The 16,787-nt window shown below is 48.4% G+C and overlaps 7 protein-coding genes across 7 annotated transcripts; 2 read left to right on the top strand and 5 right to left on the bottom strand.

The window, feature by feature from the left end:
• Positions 1–462: 462 nt before the first annotated feature.
• On the bottom strand, positions 463–1,776 carry FSST1_000595 (uncharacterized protein; the record flags this gene model as incomplete). Its single annotated transcript, XM_083232276.1, has 1 exon — positions 463–1,776. One exon carries the CDS (start codon positions 1,774–1,776, stop codon positions 463–465), a length of 1,314 nt encoding a protein of 437 aa, XP_083090777.1.
• Positions 1,777–3,034: 1,258 nt separating this feature from the next.
• Positions 3,035–3,721, bottom strand: FSST1_000594 (metal binding domain of Ada-domain-containing protein; the record flags this gene model as incomplete). Its single annotated transcript, XM_083232265.1, has 1 exon — positions 3,035–3,721. The coding sequence occupies one exon, from the start codon at positions 3,719–3,721 to the stop codon at positions 3,035–3,037; it is 687 nt and encodes a 228-aa protein (XP_083090776.1).
• A 722-nt stretch (positions 3,722–4,443) lies between these two features.
• FSST1_000593 (uncharacterized protein) lies at positions 4,444–7,102 on the top strand (the record flags this gene model as incomplete). Its single annotated transcript, XM_083232254.1, has 6 exons — positions 4,444–4,850; positions 4,906–5,489; positions 5,537–5,958; positions 6,020–6,123; positions 6,171–6,339; positions 6,404–7,102. The coding sequence occupies 6 exons, from the start codon at positions 4,444–4,446 to the stop codon at positions 7,100–7,102; spliced, it is 2,385 nt and encodes a 794-aa protein (XP_083090775.1).
• Positions 7,103–7,434: 332 nt separating this feature from the next.
• FSST1_000592 (alpha/beta hydrolase) lies at positions 7,435–10,118 on the bottom strand (the record flags this gene model as incomplete). Its single annotated transcript, XM_083232243.1, has 3 exons — positions 7,435–9,426; positions 9,478–9,738; positions 9,798–10,118. The coding sequence occupies 3 exons, from the start codon at positions 10,116–10,118 to the stop codon at positions 7,435–7,437; spliced, it is 2,574 nt and encodes an 857-aa protein (XP_083090774.1).
• A 1,028-nt stretch (positions 10,119–11,146) lies between these two features.
• FSST1_000591 (Translin) lies at positions 11,147–12,041 on the bottom strand (the record flags this gene model as incomplete). Its single annotated transcript, XM_083232232.1, has 3 exons — positions 11,147–11,717; positions 11,774–11,791; positions 11,848–12,041. The coding sequence occupies 3 exons, from the start codon at positions 12,039–12,041 to the stop codon at positions 11,147–11,149; spliced, it is 783 nt and encodes a 260-aa protein (XP_083090773.1).
• Positions 12,042–12,454: 413 nt separating this feature from the next.
• Positions 12,455–13,827, top strand: FSST1_000590 (glycosylphosphatidylinositol-alpha 1,4 mannosyltransferase I; the record flags this gene model as incomplete). The annotated part of the gene is made up of 3 exons (XM_083232220.1): positions 12,455–13,161; positions 13,213–13,489; positions 13,543–13,827. 3 exons carry the CDS (start codon positions 12,455–12,457, stop codon positions 13,825–13,827), a joined length of 1,269 nt encoding a protein of 422 aa, XP_083090772.1.
• A 427-nt stretch (positions 13,828–14,254) lies between these two features.
• FSST1_000589 (uncharacterized protein) lies at positions 14,255–16,213 on the bottom strand (the record flags this gene model as incomplete). The annotated part of the gene is made up of 2 exons (XM_083232209.1): positions 14,255–14,514; positions 14,566–16,213. 2 exons carry the CDS (start codon positions 16,211–16,213, stop codon positions 14,255–14,257), a joined length of 1,908 nt encoding a protein of 635 aa, XP_083090771.1.
• Between the last annotated feature and the right edge of the window lie 574 nt (positions 16,214–16,787).

The following is a 16,787-nucleotide window of genomic DNA, read 5'->3' as shown; positions in this document are numbered from 1 at the left end:
ACTAGACATGTTAACTGGGTTACAGATACATGTATTATAACATTAAAAGAAAGCGCTATAACGAAGCACTAGATAGCGACTGAGCAGTTGATTCAATCAATATTCATTCGTCGGGGCTTCATCAACATGGTGCTAATTACATCACGCGTTGTTTTCATGAGTAGTGTTTACTGCGCAATCTCTTGGCATTTGTACTGGCTGGGTCTGGCTCAACTGGTGCAAGCAACAAGATACTTCAGCTAAGCATATCGTCTTGAACACAATCGAGTCATTTATTTCTAATCTCTATCACGATGACTACTACCTCAAGTCACAGGAAAGATATGGACAGTAAAGTCGGGTATACTGAAATTGAATTAATTAAGCTAAAACTCATAATAGCGACCATCTTCACTCATGCCTCCTCTCAGACTCATTGTCTCATGACCAGCATGCGTCGATCTCCTACGCCCCTTTTCCTTTTTAAACCTGCTGTTGAGAAGAGTCAACACCAGCAAAGCCGAGAAGAGCGTTCCATGTGTCGGCAGTGCTCTGGTCGCGAGTTCCCAAAGCCTCGATCTCGGCCTGGGCGTCCTCACAAGCTGCAACAGCCTCGTCGCTGGCGTTGCAGACGTTGGTGAGCTGATCGCAGATACGATTGGTGATGATGTTGGGGTTGAGAGCCTCCTGTTGACCTTCGGCAATGGTAGCGTCCTGGGGGATGAAGGTCAACTCATCAGCAGGGCGACCGTTGAGACCGCCGATAAGGGCCATAGTGGGCTGGCAGATACCGAAGTCGAGGGCGCTAGCGTTACCAGCGTTGTCACCGGCATTTCCACCAGCGTTGTTGTCATTGCCAGCATCAGCGTTGCCGTTGTCGTTGCCAGCATCAGCGTTGCCGTTGTCGTTGCCGTTGCCGTTGCCAGCATCAGCGTTGCCATTATCGTTGCCAGCATCATCAGCGTTGTCGTCACCGTTCTGGTTGTTGTTGTTTCCATTGTTCTGGTTTCCATTTTGGTTTCCATTGTTGTTGTTGTTGTTCTGGTTGTTGCCATTGTTGGCGGCGTCGTCCTCCTCGCAGTCTTCGTCCTGGTTATCATTTTGGTTTCCGTTGTTGTTGTTGTTGTTGTTGTTGTTACCATTGCCTGCGCCAGCATCGGCACCAGCATCGGCACCAGCATCGGCACCATCTCCAGCGGCAGCATCATCTCCAGCGGCAGCATCGCCTCCAGCGGCAGCATCGCCTCCAGCAGCAGCATCCTGACCGGCGAGCTGGACGTTGGCGCCACTGGCATCAACAGCCTGGAATGTGGTGAATCCCTGGGCGATCATGACCTCGGCCTGAGACAGGCCTGCGGCGTCAAAGGGAGTTGTGACTGAAGTAGCTGAGTTGGCGTTCTCGGCAGCGGCGCCATCGACAGCTGGGTCAACGAGGGGGATGATTCCTCGGAGAGCAGCAGTGGCGGGCAGAGCAGGGTCGGCACAGACAAAGGGTCTGTCAACGGCTGAGGGGTTGAAGTTGGTCTCGGCGGCAACGAGGCCGATAGCTGCATCGATAACTTCCTGGTCATCTCCGAGCTCAGTGATCATCTGATCAGCGATGGTGAGCTTGTCACAAGGGCTAGCAGCGGCGAGCAGAGCACTGGGGATGCTACCAGCGATGGTAGCGGCAACACCAGGGTCACCGAAAGATCCATCAAGAGCCTGGACAGCAGCAACAGGCTCCTGCTCCTGACCGAATCGAGCCTCGGCGTAAGCCAAAAGAGCGGCAAGGATGAAAGTCTTGGAAATAGCCATCTTGAACGTTTATTCGGATTGGATGATAATGAGTTGTAGAGAAGATTGCTGAAGGATGAGAGAGTGATGAAGCAACCAACCAGCGGTGCAAAAAGAAAGTATTAAAATAGAAGGAGTGGTTGAAGCGAATGCGTTCACAGAACAGCAGATAAAGTCAGAAAAGACGAAGGTGAAGGAGATGCTGAGAAGAGGCTTGTGTGAGTGATGATGGAAAAAGAAACTATATCTTGGAGGATAAACAGTCTTACTTATATAGATGTTTCCGTCTCCAAAGATCGAATAGCTAAATAGGAATAAGCTTGTGTCAATGCAACATGGCAACAAGCTTGAACCTCGTCCCAATGATCAAACGCCACCTGCTACGATATAGTTTGAAAGAACCATATAGGTAAGCGCCGTTGACACTCCGAGGTGCTACCCAAGCCGGGTCGAAACTCCTGGGAACTAGGGTTCATGCCTCATTGCTGTGGTGTTTTCGAAAATTAGACTATAACCACCGCAGCTCTATACAAGCTTAGCTGACATAGACTATAGCTTCAAACATCTTGACCATGACTATATGACAGGCATCTGTCGCAAAAAGGGTCCTCCGACACTCCGAAGCATGGCAGGTCTCGGATGCGGAACTCCCGTCCCCTTTGTTGCACACTGGTTGCAAAGGCGTACGGAGGTGAACTGCCAAGGCGGCTGCATTTTGATGGGATGAATCTTGCAGAAATACTTGGGTAAATATTCATTGTCAAAGGCTTAATGTCTTATTCGATTATGTTCAAACGGACTTTGTCGTTGGTGGATGCAGTTCTTTGGTGCAATTACGCTCAAGAGCATTGTGGCCCTTTGAGCTCGTTATCTTTCGGCTCTCTGTAGAATATGAGTTCCAGCAGTTTGTCATTTCGCCTCGTCCAATTTCATCTCTACTCAGTAACTGCGACCGGCAACAAAGACTTCCGATGACTTTGGGGTTTCGGTAAAGGCTTACTTGAGCATACCCCTGCAAATAGTATAACCAAATATGTGGGAGATATGAAACGCTACCGAAACTTTCCACTTTCTGTTTGGGCAACCAGAAACAACAGTTCAAGGCCCTAGAAACGTAAGAGGAAAGTGGTGCTAGATCTGGATAAGGTGTTTTAGGGATGATTGCTTTTTTGACAGTTCGTTTTTGCTATTATTGTTGTGTTACTTCAACCCATCGAGAGAACGATAATACGTAGCGCGAATAGCCAACGACGATGGGTATTGATCCAAGCCAGATCAATCATACAATTGACAATTCATTTTCATTTGGCCATATCAAGAATTCGTCGATGGACCAAGTACTGTCGCTGATTATTGTTGATGGCGTTTCAATGGTTGGATACCCTGAACCAGGAACAAAATCGTCCCAAGTTCTCACGTCAAAATCTTGGCCCAGAGTTTCAATGTCAAACCCATCATCAACCCGACTTGTTTCCGCTGAGTTCTGAACGCACTGACTCTGACTTTGCATTCGCAAATATTCTGTCGGCGTTATACCAATACATTTCTTAAACACTCGATGGAAATGCCACTTTGACAGTCCAGTTTGCCTAGCCATCTGGCTCAAGCTTAGTCTGACTTGGGCATCGCTTTGTTTCTCTGTTTGCTGTCGCACAAAAGCTTGGATCTTTCGCACCGCAGTCTCTTGAGGCATGAACCCTACAACTTCGGGCTTGCAACGTTTACAGGCACGGAAGCCAGCCTTCTGAGCCTCATGGCCATGAGTGAAAAAGGAAACATTCGCGCGGCGAGGGAGTCGGGCCTTGCAAATAGGACGACAAAATATCTTTGTTGTTCGCACCGCATAGACAAAAAGGCTGTCGGCGTTGGCGTCGCGTGAAGTGACGGCATTCCATCGCAACGTATCGTCGTCGTAGAGAGAGACAAAATTCAACGCATTGCCTAGATTGAGCATAAATTCGTCCATGATGCGGTGTAGAGCTCGTAATTAGATGATGTTATAGATGATATATAATATGACAGAGACAAGGAAGAGTTGAAGTTGAAGCAACTACCCATTGACTAGGAGGGAGATATAATTAGTGGGACCTACCTTGCTATCAATATGACCAATAGAACAAGCAGCTGAACGATAGAACAGGCAAGAGCGATGTGAGACTCATCGTCGTACTTTCCCGAACTACTACACAAGAATTGTCTATCCATCAAGCCGTTTGATACTGACAGTCAACTTGACCACCATGGATCCAGCGTCAATCCATTTCCAGCTCGGTATTATTTATAGCAACCCAACATTCATTAATCACACTTAACATCCCCCCAAGCCCATAAAGTTGAACCAGGAATGAACGAGAGAGATGTTACCCTAGAGAACACTCACTCTCTCAATCACCCATATCACCCGAACGTAGCACCAGGATCAGGCTGTGTATTCGATGTTCTGGTTAACTGGTATGCACTCTGTGTTACGCGCCCAATATGCCCTACTGTATACATCCTTGTCGCTGGATCGTCCAATCAGGTATTGTCGCATCAGACAAGGGGGCGCAAAGCGACTGCGCCAACCAACATGCATAAGGCATTCTGAGGATCAAAATGGTTGCCTCTTCCTGTCTGTTCTCTACGATGGAGAGGGCCTGATAAGAGACTGCTCTTAACGTCATCAAGTTACTACTGTCGACAGCTATCATGGAAGCACTAGGTGCTGCAGCCAGCGTTACCCAGTTCGTCCTGCTTTCACTGAAATGTGTCAAAGAGGCTCACGATGCTCTCTCGCAATACAAAGATGGGCCAGATATTCTAAACCGTCTAAGAAACGACCTTCTGGGTGTGCAGAACATATTGGAAGCCCTTTGCCAGTCAGAAAACGCATCGACCAACACACCTTTAGATGCGCATATAAAACAAAGCATCGAGGGTCTTTGCTCAATAGCAGAACGGCTCATCGAGTTACAGACCACACCAGGAGACAAAGGAAGCAGACGTTTCTGGAAACACCTTAAATTAGTTCTGAGAGAGAATGATATGAATCGCATAAGAAGTGAGCTGGCACAGATTGTCAACATCCTAAATTCTCGTCTACTAGCTTTGTCTCAGTCAGCTCTTTTACTCAGACTGCCACACAGTATTTTCACTAACCTATCTGTACAGGAACACAGTTTCTCAAATAAAGGACGACACGCACCAATTTAGGAATCAGATGATTACGATGGACGCCTCATTGCAGTCTTATCATCAATCACAAACATCTGGCTTTCAGGCCTTGGAGAACAGCATGTTAACAACTTATAATGGACATCATCAAGACCTCCAAGGCAGGCTATCTTCAATTCAACAGACAATTGACTTGACTTCATCCATCTCCACGTCGAGCTCTTCGGACATTCATTCGCTGTTGAATGAGATTAAAGGTCTCGTTGTTTCAGAGGGAAGGGCTACCAGAGAAGCATCAGCTAGTAACAATATTGGAGTTGATGGTACAACAAGCAAGCCTCAGAAATCGGCTATGTTGGAAAGTATCGAACGTCTCGGCGCCCTGATTGACGAAAAGCGCGAAACTGTCGATGTATATGCAGAAGATGATGAACTTGCAGAGTCAGCGATAGAAGACTTGCGCAACATGTTGACTGCGGTTCGAGGCGGACAAGAACTCAAGCTAGAGAAAGAGTTGGATAAAGGATTACGTCGATTTGGACGATCATTTGGACAGAACAAATTCTCTATTAATACCAAGAGTAAGCAACATGTCGTCTTGATGGGTAACTGCTAACCATACGAGAAGGTCATGAAAGCCGCCGGGTCGTCGGTAGAGTCTTGGGCCAAGAGAGACATCACGAACAAGCAAATATTGGAATAGGTAAAGTGAGTCTGAGAGTGCACAAGAGAAAACGAACGATGCTTGCCACGAACAACCAAAACACAACAACAATGGCAGAAGGGCACTTGACTGATTACACCATGTCACTGATTTTCGTTCCCAACAAGCGATCCCATCATATGTTGATGGCCTCGCTAACACAGAGGGAACTTCTAGCAGGTAGTATCTCATCCATTTCACGTCTGCAAGTGAACAAAGTCCTCCCATCAAACTCTCCGGTGTTCCATCTGGTGGCGCAAGGCAATATGCAAGGTCTTTCACAGATGTTGCAAAATGGCGAGGCTTCTCTCCGAGACCATGATGAAAATGGTGCATCCCTGTTGTTTGTAAGTATAGCTTACCATCAACAGTTCGAGAATATGACATATCTAACAGCCGGCTTTCTAGTATTCAATGAAGCAGCCAGAGATGTGCAAGTTTTTGATCGAAGAGGGACTCGATGTTGATCACGTATCGTTCAAGTCGCGATCGCTACCTAATCTTAGGTCTTCGTACGTATCCGTTGCAAGATCTTGCACTTAAACTGACAAGGATGTAGTAATTGCTTGCAAAATACTATGGTTGCGTTGGATGCACATGAATCAAAGACGAATCTCAAGTCCATAAACGCATGTCGTAGGCTGCTGTTGATTGCGGGAGCTGATCCAACATATGAGACGGGCTATGAAAGCTTTCTCGACTCCGTAACGACCCATGCAAATGACGAGGTACGTCACTCACTATCAATAGGTGTTATTTCCCTGCACAGCTCACTGACTGACATGCCCTTAGGAAACTCTCTCGTTGGTATGGAATTCGGGACTTATTGCTCCTTTTGCGACCTTTCAAGACTGGCGCACCCATAGCGGCATGTCGCCATTTCTAAAAGCATGCACTCGCCTATATGCCAATAGAGAAATCATCAGTCACTTCCTCAAGATGGGTGCATGTATTGACGACCGAGCATCCGACGGAGCGACTTGTCTTCGATTAGTATTGGATTGTACTGACTCGACGATTGTTGCTTTCGAGCACCTGGTGCTTCTCCTCGAAAACGGAGCAGACCCTTTCGCAGAAGACAACCGAGGTATGTCTATCTCGGAGGCTGCCTATAACAAGCTTGGACTTAGGGATGAGATACTCGGGAGCTTTGGGGATGTCTGGGATGCGGCGTTGTATGCAGCCGGTTGGGACATCCGACAATTTCGCACAATCCGACGTCGCAAACCAAGATATGACTCGTTTTATACCCGCGCAGATTTTGAAGAGCTTTGGAGAGGTCGAGAAGATGAGTGCCCCTACTGGAACGACAGACCATGGCCACCCTTGGGACCTGGTGAAGACGATAGCGACGTTGATCGTGACGATATGTCATGCTTTGAACTCTCGGATTCTGATATATCAGACGAAGAATACCAGGTTGACAATGTTAGCCGGATGCAGGAAGTTTGGTCCGACTCCGAGGATGAAGATGGCGGCGCTCAATTATAGAAGCACCTCCCAGGTCCAGTAGCCAAGTCACGACATCTGTATTTGTATCATCATCGGTATACACTTCTGGTTGAAAGATGCATGGATTGTTTGACTTTATCATATCATTTGTTCACTTTTTCGCGTGGAGTTTTATAGAGAAATCTTATTATAGTCAGCTCGGAGAAAATAGATGGCCATGTCAAGTTACATCCCAGACTTGCATTAACCTCCCAGATCACCATGAATTCCATCACCCCAGTATTCTTCCCGGAGTACGCCTATCTCCATAGCAAATCTGACCCTGCCAAAATCTTTCATATACTCTCAAAGTACTTCGAAACTCTTCAATCTCATCGGGGAGTTGACTTGCATTGCGATTGGGCCAGGTGAGGTGACCCCGTATCAAGATTGTATGAAAGCGGGTTCATCAACGACGATGGTCTAGGCATTGGAGATGGGCTTGGAGGCGTCATCTGCGGATAAGCGACAAAAGGATTCTGCTCATGACTACCCAAGTCCGAGAATGATGGTAGAGGAGTGAAGAGGGGATCTAGGGTCGTCACGCTCATCGATTGTCCCGCGGAGGTGGGAGTCGAGAGTGGACGGAACTCTCCTTCGGAAGTCACTGTAGGGGAATGACCCAATTGTCCAAGATAAGGAATCTGTTGCTGCGGCTGCGTTGTGGTTGGCCGGTAGGATTGGCTTGCCATGAAAGGGTAGGACAGACCAGGGTCGGTGCGGCTTGGGTTGTTCTTGGCCATCGTGGCAACGGAGTCTTCTGCTGTTCCAGGGTTACGCTCGAATCGAGCTGTTGTGTGAGCGTTGTTGAAATTGAAACTTCGCTGGTTGTCTCTGTACGCCGGGTTGAACTGCTGTCCAAGAGATAGTTCATCAGGAAAATTCCCTAGTCGGCTAGTGAAAGGGTTGGAAGATTGATCATAAGCGGAGAGACTAAATGCAGGACTCGCCAGAGGAGAGCGGGTGCTTCTGTTCTCCTGTTGTCTTGCCCTAACAGGACCTCCTTGGTGAGTAGGCCTCACCATAGAGATATCAGGCATACTGTGGTCCGTGATAGGTACCTGGCTTTGCTGGTGAGAAGCTTCGTGGGCCTGGTGAGGGCGCTTCTGTTGCTGCTGCTGCTTCTGCTCGGAAGACGTCTGGTTCGACCGAGGAAGCGAGGAAGAAGTGGATGACGGAGTAGACGCCACCTCTGGAATGTCGAATCTAGCTCGCTTGCGACTATGCCCAGAAACTTTGAGCGGGAGAGGCGACCCGTGGTAGTCGTTCATACTCACAGTTGTTTGTCCTGAAGACAGGGCCGGTCGCTTGCTCAAGTCTTCAAGTGATGGCAGGTGTGGTGTCTCAGTCGGACGACTTTTTGGCGCTTCAAAACTTGGAAGCTGAGGTGTCTCCAAGGGCTTTGTTTCAACTGCAGGGTTATTTTTCAGCTGGGGAGTTGCAAATTGTACCGGTTGACCTAGAGAAGGCAAGCTACTGTGCACGACACTCGATAAATTGCGCTTCTGGGCTTGCCCAATCATTTCAGCAAGATCTGTCGGCTCTGGAGCCGGGGCACTGTTCGGTATATCCAAAAAGGACTTGGGAGTCGCTTTACTCGAGATCCAATCATTCAACACCTGAGCAACTTCGTCACTGTTGGTTTCGAGGAACATTAGGTGTCCGTTGCCTTCAATCCCAATCTCTTCAAGTCGGATCCAATCGACTTCGACACCAGCTTGCATCAGGAATGCTACCACTGCCCAGTCATACATCGAATGTGAGCTGGCGTGTGCAGTTACAATCATGCAAGGAACTTTCTTGATATTGATAAGTTGGCGGACTCTGCCACTCGGTTTGTTAGTTGAAGTTGCCCTGTCATCGGGAGCGCGTTGCATGAAGCACTCGCTTCTTCCATCTGGTGCTATGACTTTGATCAAATCCAGAGGTTCTCTCGAAGGAGGGTCGTATCCTTCATGATGATGGGCGGGAGGATCATAGGTGATCGGGATATCGGAGAGTCCGTAGAGTCGAGTTCCCTCTTGTCTCTCGATAAAGGGGTTCAATTTGCGATAGGGATTTCCTTCTCTAGGGCATGCTGTTCCAAAAGGAGGTCCCACGGGCTCAATGGCGATAGCCGCAGCGACGAGATCCGGCTCGACATCGGCTGCTAGCCAAGTTGTGTTCCCGCCAGCACCTTCGCCAACGAGGATCGACTTTCCAACATGGCGCAAGAGAGCCTGAAGGGCATTCTGGGCGAGTGACTGCCGTTCAACCTTGCTGAGGTGAAGAGTGACCAAAGAAGCACAGTATTTGGCAAATATGGGATCCCCTCGTTGTCCAGTCTGCACATCATCAGTAAGTGAGCATGAAAAATGCTGAGTCTATTCACTTACTCCTGGCCACTTGTTGTGGAATGCTGCTTTCTCATACTGCAGAGGTACATTGGGAGCTCTGGGGATACCAGGTGCAGTAAGCGTGGTTTCGACAGCTGGTGCTTTAAGAGAACTCGAGTTCAGTCCCACGTCTCTGTGAGTGTAGTGGGAAGTCGTAAGGAAGTTGGAACGGCCGGAAGGAGGCAGGTCGACGATCATGACTTGGAATCCTTTCTTGAGAAAGAAAGAAGCCCATCCTGGCTGACCATCTGGCTTGGTTGTCTAAACCTACAGAGGGTTAGTATCTGTCGATTTCAAGAGGAGAAGGGGTCCGAAATTACCTGACCAGTGTGGAAGTCTCCGTGGATGAGAATGATGGGGTACGGATGAAGTCTCTCAGCAGGCTCTAGGCACTCAACGTACATCTGACCGACAATGTTGGTAGCCGTCGCAAGCGTTGCGCCCATTCGCCAGTCGACATTGACGAAGAAAGTCGTTCGACGACATAGAGGCTCTGTGCCTCCGGCTCCCAGGGCGGATGCCTTCGATTGATGCACCGAGGCGTTATTCTGTGTGATGTTCTGGCCGTGGCCGGACGGCTGCATATAATTCTGCCAGCCTCCTGCAGGCTTCTCGTCCACGGAAGCGTGTGAGGTCTCCATTTCTAGATCGTCATTTGTTGTAGTGTGAGGCACGGAAGAGAAAACCCCTGGACCGACCCAAAGCGTGAACGCCGAAATGCGAATAGCCAAGAGAAGTATGCGACCTGGGAGTTAGAAACGATTAGATAATAAGCATCCAGCATAGGGTTTTCAAATGGCTTGGAGGTCCCAGGTCGAGCTTTGGAGAAGAGAGATGTTGTGGTATTTGTGTTGTAAAAGGGAAAAAGGGAAATGTTGGGTAGAAGCCTGAAAACACAGGCAATCAAGGAATAATCTCAAATCGTTGTCGGCACGGTCAGAAATCGGGCGATACTCGGATTGAATTGAATTAATGATTTGTGCAAAATTGTATTTCATCCAAGTTTTTATTCCGGCGGTTAGAATGAAAGAAGTGCGTTATGGTGTGTGAGCAACAGTCAGGGTGGTTGATTGATGGTGGGGGAAGAAAGAAGCCAACAATGAGAGGATGGAGTAAAAACAAAACACCTACTAAGGTAGAGGTACTACTCTACCAAGTACCGTTCACTGAAGGTAATTTACATTCAGTACAAAGCGGCTATTACGGTATTCTGCTTCTCACTGTTCTGGACTAACAGCTGTGAACCGGCTGCCTGCACATAACAGAAGCAACATTTGCATAACTGCCATTCAATAACGCGGAATGTCCCTTTGCATCTTATCCTTTATTGTTGGATGAAATCTGAATCAATGCATGAAAAGGGTTGGTGTCGGAGCCTCTTTCACGATAGTGCATTCGACCGAACCATTCAATCACTGCAGTGCAGAACAATAGTTATCCTTACTCATGTTTAATCCAAGTTTCATCCAGCAAGAATAGCCTTTATTTGACCTTTTGACATGAAGCTATCGTTTTCTTATGTTCCAGCAATTGTTGTGTCCCGACTATAGAGACATCCTTCGATAACAGAGCAATCAGCTCTAGCAATTCATCCACATAGTAAATATGATGTCTCCCACAACAAGCACCCCTTTCCACTGTTTCATCACATCAAGTCGTAATATTCGAATCATGGCGACGTAGGCTCGGGCGCATCATCCTTCATATCCGGCACCCAACCCTTGGGTCTCTCACTTCCTCTCACCACAAGTCCATAGCCGAGCTTCTCAACCTTTTTGACACTCTGTTTCATCGCACCCATCTTACCCCTCCAATCCTTAGTAGGCACATCAGGCAGAAGCTCAAACGCGCATCCAAGCTCTTGGATGTCACCCATGATGTTTCGTTCTCCGTTACCGGCCAACTCGCCCGTCTGGGCTGTCGTGACAGTCGCAAAGCGCATCAGCTCGCCAAAAAGGTCGAAAATACCGTACATGTAGTCATGCGGCGTCAGGGTCATGCCCTCTGGCATAGCGGCTTGAGTCTGTGTGGGAGTGATGACGGTTTGGTGGCGGAGGTAGTGTGCGAAAGATAGCGCCTCGACGTATTCTTCAAGACATCGCAGGGGAGAGGTGTAGCGGTAGCGGTTGACGTTTTGCAGATCGGGAGCGATAGCAGTGAGAAGTTTGGCGATTTCCTCAAGACGAGTATCTATGTCTTGCTGAATGTGAGGTGGGAAGTCTTTGTTGAGATGTTTGACTCTGTGATATGTGAGCAGGCAAACATTCACTGAGATTGATCTTAAATGAGCTCTCACCTCTGAAGTGTGAAAATGCTATAAAATTTGTTAGTGATTTCCCAATTAAAGAGGGGCACTCTCAGTAAACTCACATTTTCTTGCTCATAGCCGTAACATCTCGTGAAGCCTTCACGATCCTCTCTCGTCGATCATGATGCTCATCAAGCTCATCGCGAAAACCTTCAAACATATCGTGAAACCTTCCCCTTGGGCCAGACTGCTTTGGCGGGCCCGCGTTCTTAGCACGAGCGTTACCGTCGCGGTCTCTCTTAACACCGCCTGACATCCTGGCTACTGCTGAGACTGATTGAAGAAGAAAAGCTTGTTAGTGAAGCTCTTTCTTTTTTCTGATTCGGTGGTCGATGATGTCGGAGGTTAGTTTGAAGGCGGGTCCTGATTTGTTAGTGCGGGTTTGCAGGGATGACGTTGAAATTGTTAGTTGTCCATTTTTGGAAGTCACCTCGAGCTCTCACTCGGAGCATGAAACCTCAATTCTTTGTCATCAGAATCTGCCATTGACTGGCACACGACAACGACCTTGGTGACAAGATTGAATCAAATTGAGAAACCCTCATCAATAGAAATCGTTCTATAAGACATGGTGTACTAATAACTCACCAACTTTCCTTACTCGCTCATCTCACGCACATACTCACCGCCAACTGTCATCTTCACAAAATCTCATATCAGTCTTTCACAATGCCCTCAATAGCCCCCTTTCTGCGCACGACGCCTCTCTTCACCATATCCCTCCTCCTACGACTCGGTCTTCTCTTCTACGGCCTCTACCAAGACGCCCACTCAGCTCTCAAATACACAGACATCGACTATCTCGTCTTCACCGACGCTTCGCGCTTCGTTGCAGATGGCCTATCACCGTACGCCCGCGACACATATCGTTACACGCCTCTTCTAGCCTGGCTCTTACTCCCGACTGTTCACTTCTCCGCCTTTGGCAAGCTCGTCTTTGCTGCAGCGGATCTCCTTGCAGGATGGCTTATTCTGCGCGTGCTCAGAAGAAGGGGCATGGATGAGGCCACGGCTGGAGGATTTTCTGCTTTGTGGCTGTGGAACCCAATGGTTGCGACTATCAGTACTCGTGGAAGCTCAGAGGGTCTGTTGGGAGTTTTGACGATGGGTTTGTTATGGGCTGTTGACAGGCGAAAACTCAGCCTTGCGGCCATCATTCTAGGAGTGTCGGTTCACTTCAAGATCTATCCCTTCATCTACGCACCGGCGATTATCTGGTGGATGGATGATGCACGTTTGGGAAAGGAGACAAAGCCTGCTCGTCAGCCTTCATCGGCCAAAGAGGCAATCGCAAACTTTTTCACACCAGATCGTCTCAAGTTTGGCCTTCTCAGCCTCATTACTTTCATGATTCTCAACCTCGTCATGTTTGCCATGTAAGCCCCCGTACACAGATCTCAATGCTCTTTCAACTAACTGATTTCTAGCTATGAGACTCCATTCCTTGTTCATACTTACTTTCATCATGTCACCAGGATTGATCATCGCCACAACTTCTCGCCTTACAACGTCTTGCTGTATCTCACATCTGCGACTCCCGCTCATGCGGCGCCTGCATTCCGTATCGAATCGTTTGCTTTTTTCCCTCAGCTCCTTTTATCATGCGTCCTCATCCCTCTGGCTCTTGCCAAGCGCGATCTCGCGATATCCATGATGGCTCAGACCTTTGCCTTTGTTACATTCAACAAGGTTTGCACTTCTCAAGTAAGCAGCCTCTTCTCATAAACAAATGTTCATCTGCTGACACTATGAAACAGTACTTCCTTTGGTACATGATCTTCCTGCCGCTCTACCTCCCTAACTCATCCTTCCTGCGCAATGGCAAGCTCGGCATCTTTGCGCTGTTGCTCTGGATTGTCTCTCAAGCAGCTTGGTTACAACAAGGATATGAGCTCGAGTTCCTCGGCGTCAGCACATTCTACCCAGGCCTTTGGCTTGCCTCGATCGCCTTTTTCCTGGTCAACTGCTGGATCTTGGGTGTTATCATCAGTGATGGCGCTCGTCAGTCAACTAGATCAACTGTCAAGTTCCATGTTGAGTAGACTCTCACATCAGCTGTTTATTCTGATGGCGTTAGAATTAGTGGGATATAGGAACTGAATATCAGACAATCTTATTCGTCAATTATAATGCCAAATCGCCAGTATCATCGGGTATATGGAAGTCGCGTCCTGGGGATAATAATCGCGCTACTTTCTCTTCCATTCTTCATGAATTTTTGACACAAATCCCAAGCAAATTCTTCTCAAAGCCAAGCCCGCCATTCCCGTGTGTCCATGCGCCCTCATAACTCCCACCTCCTGGGTATGTGGTTCGATTAACAGCTTCCCTTCAACCAAAGGTCCAATCCTTAAACGCCTGCCCAAAAAAAGAAATAACGATAACAATGCGAAACGAATAATGATTCATGTCGGGAGTTGAGAAGCCTTCTCGTGATTTTGTCAGCAGCAGTGCATTTGCTTGATCTGCTTATTGGATTGTGATGCCTGTCGCGAGGGAGCGGTAGTTTGCCAACTTGAGAGACGTAATCTTCGTCTTGGGAGGCTCAGGCGTAATGACCATTCTTCCATCTTTGTTATAGACGATGTTGCCAAACGACTCGCTCAATTCAGTAAAGTGAACATCGGGACGTACGCGTCCCATCTCGGCCAAGATTCTCTCGCTCCACACACCAGAGCATGCACCGTTGCGCATGATAAAGAAGGGGTTCAGAGGTGGTAGAACAGAATCTACACGTAGGTTAGTAAATAATAAACAATCAGGTCAATAGTCGAACATACCGAGATCAACAAATCGAATCCTCAAGTAAACCACCCCTTTGAGCTTCTCCAGTGCACGAATTGCTGACAACACCAGCCTCTCAAACGCATCAATGAATCCCATATCTTGGATACCAGAGCCAGCTTCGTGGAAGCTAGTGTTGTAGCGGCAGCAATTCTTGACAGTCAGGTCCAGTGTCTTGAGTCGATAGTCTCGTGAATCTGTCAATCGCATGGCTATGTCGAAGAATTGGTGGCAAACACGGCCAGTATACGCAAAATGCTCCAGCGAGGGCAACATCTCGGCCATTCTTGCGCAGATATGTGTCTTCTGGACGACCTTGGAGTAGAAAGGAGGCATGACTCCTTCCCGGCGGTAGTCACTCTCAAGGCAAACGCTTAGATTCGTGACGTGACGTGGCAATTGTGGAAGGAACTCAGCCATGGTAATGTAGCTCTTAGACTTCGGCTTACTATACGAGCCCTGCCATTCGTAAAGACCTGGTAACGCGTTCAGAACTGTTGCAAAGTCTTGGTTATCCCTCATGAGATTCCATTGACCCCTTGTCACGAGGGTTTGCACTGAGTGAAGAGTCGGTAGCGATTTGTAGATAGCTGGATCGATTCTTTGCTCGGGAAAGTGAAGGACTCTAGGAGCCTTGCGTCGCTCTCCTCCCTCCAAAGTCAGAACTCTTGCCTGGGGTAGAGTTTGTCCGACAAATTGGAAGACCTGCTCGAGGGTACAGTTATTACCCGGCAAAGTGTATGTAGCGTTGGTCAATCCTTCCATTGTCACCGTCGGTAGCGTTAGACTGTTAGATAGAGCGACTGGTCCGTAGGTGGGTTGGAAAACGGGGAACCAGATCTCGATATGTTTGACATAGGTTTGCAAATGCTCGTGCATTGCCAAGTGCACCATGGCATCTTCCAGGCAGTCTATGGTCGCCTTGAGTTTGATATGTCGATAAAGTCGTTGCTGGACGAGAACTCTCCAGACATCGCTGACAAGCGCCAGTGCGGTCAGTTCCCTTCTCCTGGAGTGTCTGAGCGCCGTTCCCCAGCTCTTGCTAATGCTTGATACGGTCATGGAACTTCTAGATGTAGCGGAGACTCGGTAGCCAAACAGGTGGTCCAGAATGGCTTCATGAACCTCAATCGGTAGATCATTGAAGTTGGTTTCTGGGTGTGAGATGATAGGCTCAGTGTCGGATGAAGCCGCGGAGTCCGCAGTGGGATTTTCATCGGCGCCGTGCGAAAAGCCGTTGAGGCAACATGGCTTAGAATGCCGGTGATCGGGATGAGGAAACGGCGTGCTACTCGGTCTCGTGGGAGGGACGAAATCGGATGTCTTGGCGGCTTGATCGTGAGAAGGGCTGGAAGAGCCCGGAGAGACGGGGTTGGAGGCGGTATTGTGAATGCCAGTCAACATGGATGAGGCCATGATGGAGGCGAATTCAGTATCGGAATCCGCATCGTCGTCTCGGTTGTCGCTAAAGTCGGTTCTCCGTGGTGAAAACCCATCTCGGATGGGTAGAAGGGCGGATGCAGTGATAGAGGTAGGACAAGGCGCACGAGGGCCAGTATGGCCGTCATCGGCAGTGTCCATGGGTTCGCTGAAAGAGTCTCCCATATCGACGTCGTTATCAGACAACGGTTCAAGATGCTCCATAAGATGCCTCCAACGCCGGCCCGTATGGCATCTCAGAGGGTCAAAACACTATTGTATGACGGCAATCGGGCAGACGATGAAGCAGTGGTGGACGAGCGAGGGCGAAGGTAAAAAGGTCGAAATAAATGAGGCGACGAAGCAAAGTCTCGTTAGTTGGCAGACGAAGATTATTGCAGGGCTGGGGATTAAGCCTTGAAGTTTGCGTATGTACCAAAGTAGGTATGCACAGTGCAGTACACAGAGACGGGAGAAGAAACGGACGGGAGGGAGGGATTGATGAATGGATAAGAAGGAGACTGGGCGACTGATGGCCTAGACCTTTGGGCGTTTCCAGGGAGGGGGATGGTAGTAATAAAAAAGGAAATGCGATGAGTGACGAATGGATATGATACGACACGAGACGAGCGTGACCCGATGAGATGGGAATCCCGAAACCAGGGTTGATCGATCGATAATATGAGTTTACGAGGTGGAAGATTTGGCGTTCGTGTGGAAGAGAATGTAAATGTGAAAAAGAAGGGGGAGGAAAATTAGATGAAAAGGAAGATGATGAGCAGCAGGTTGGGTGTGATTA

The sequence above is a fragment of the Fusarium sambucinum genome, chromosome IV (assembly GCF_050947815.1).
Source record: "Fusarium sambucinum isolate potato_lamoka chromosome IV, whole genome shotgun sequence".
Lineage (NCBI taxonomy): Eukaryota > Fungi > Ascomycota > Sordariomycetes > Hypocreales > Nectriaceae > Fusarium > Fusarium sambucinum.
Note: the sequence above shows the minus strand (reverse complement) of the source record. Positions and strands in the feature narration are given on the sequence as shown.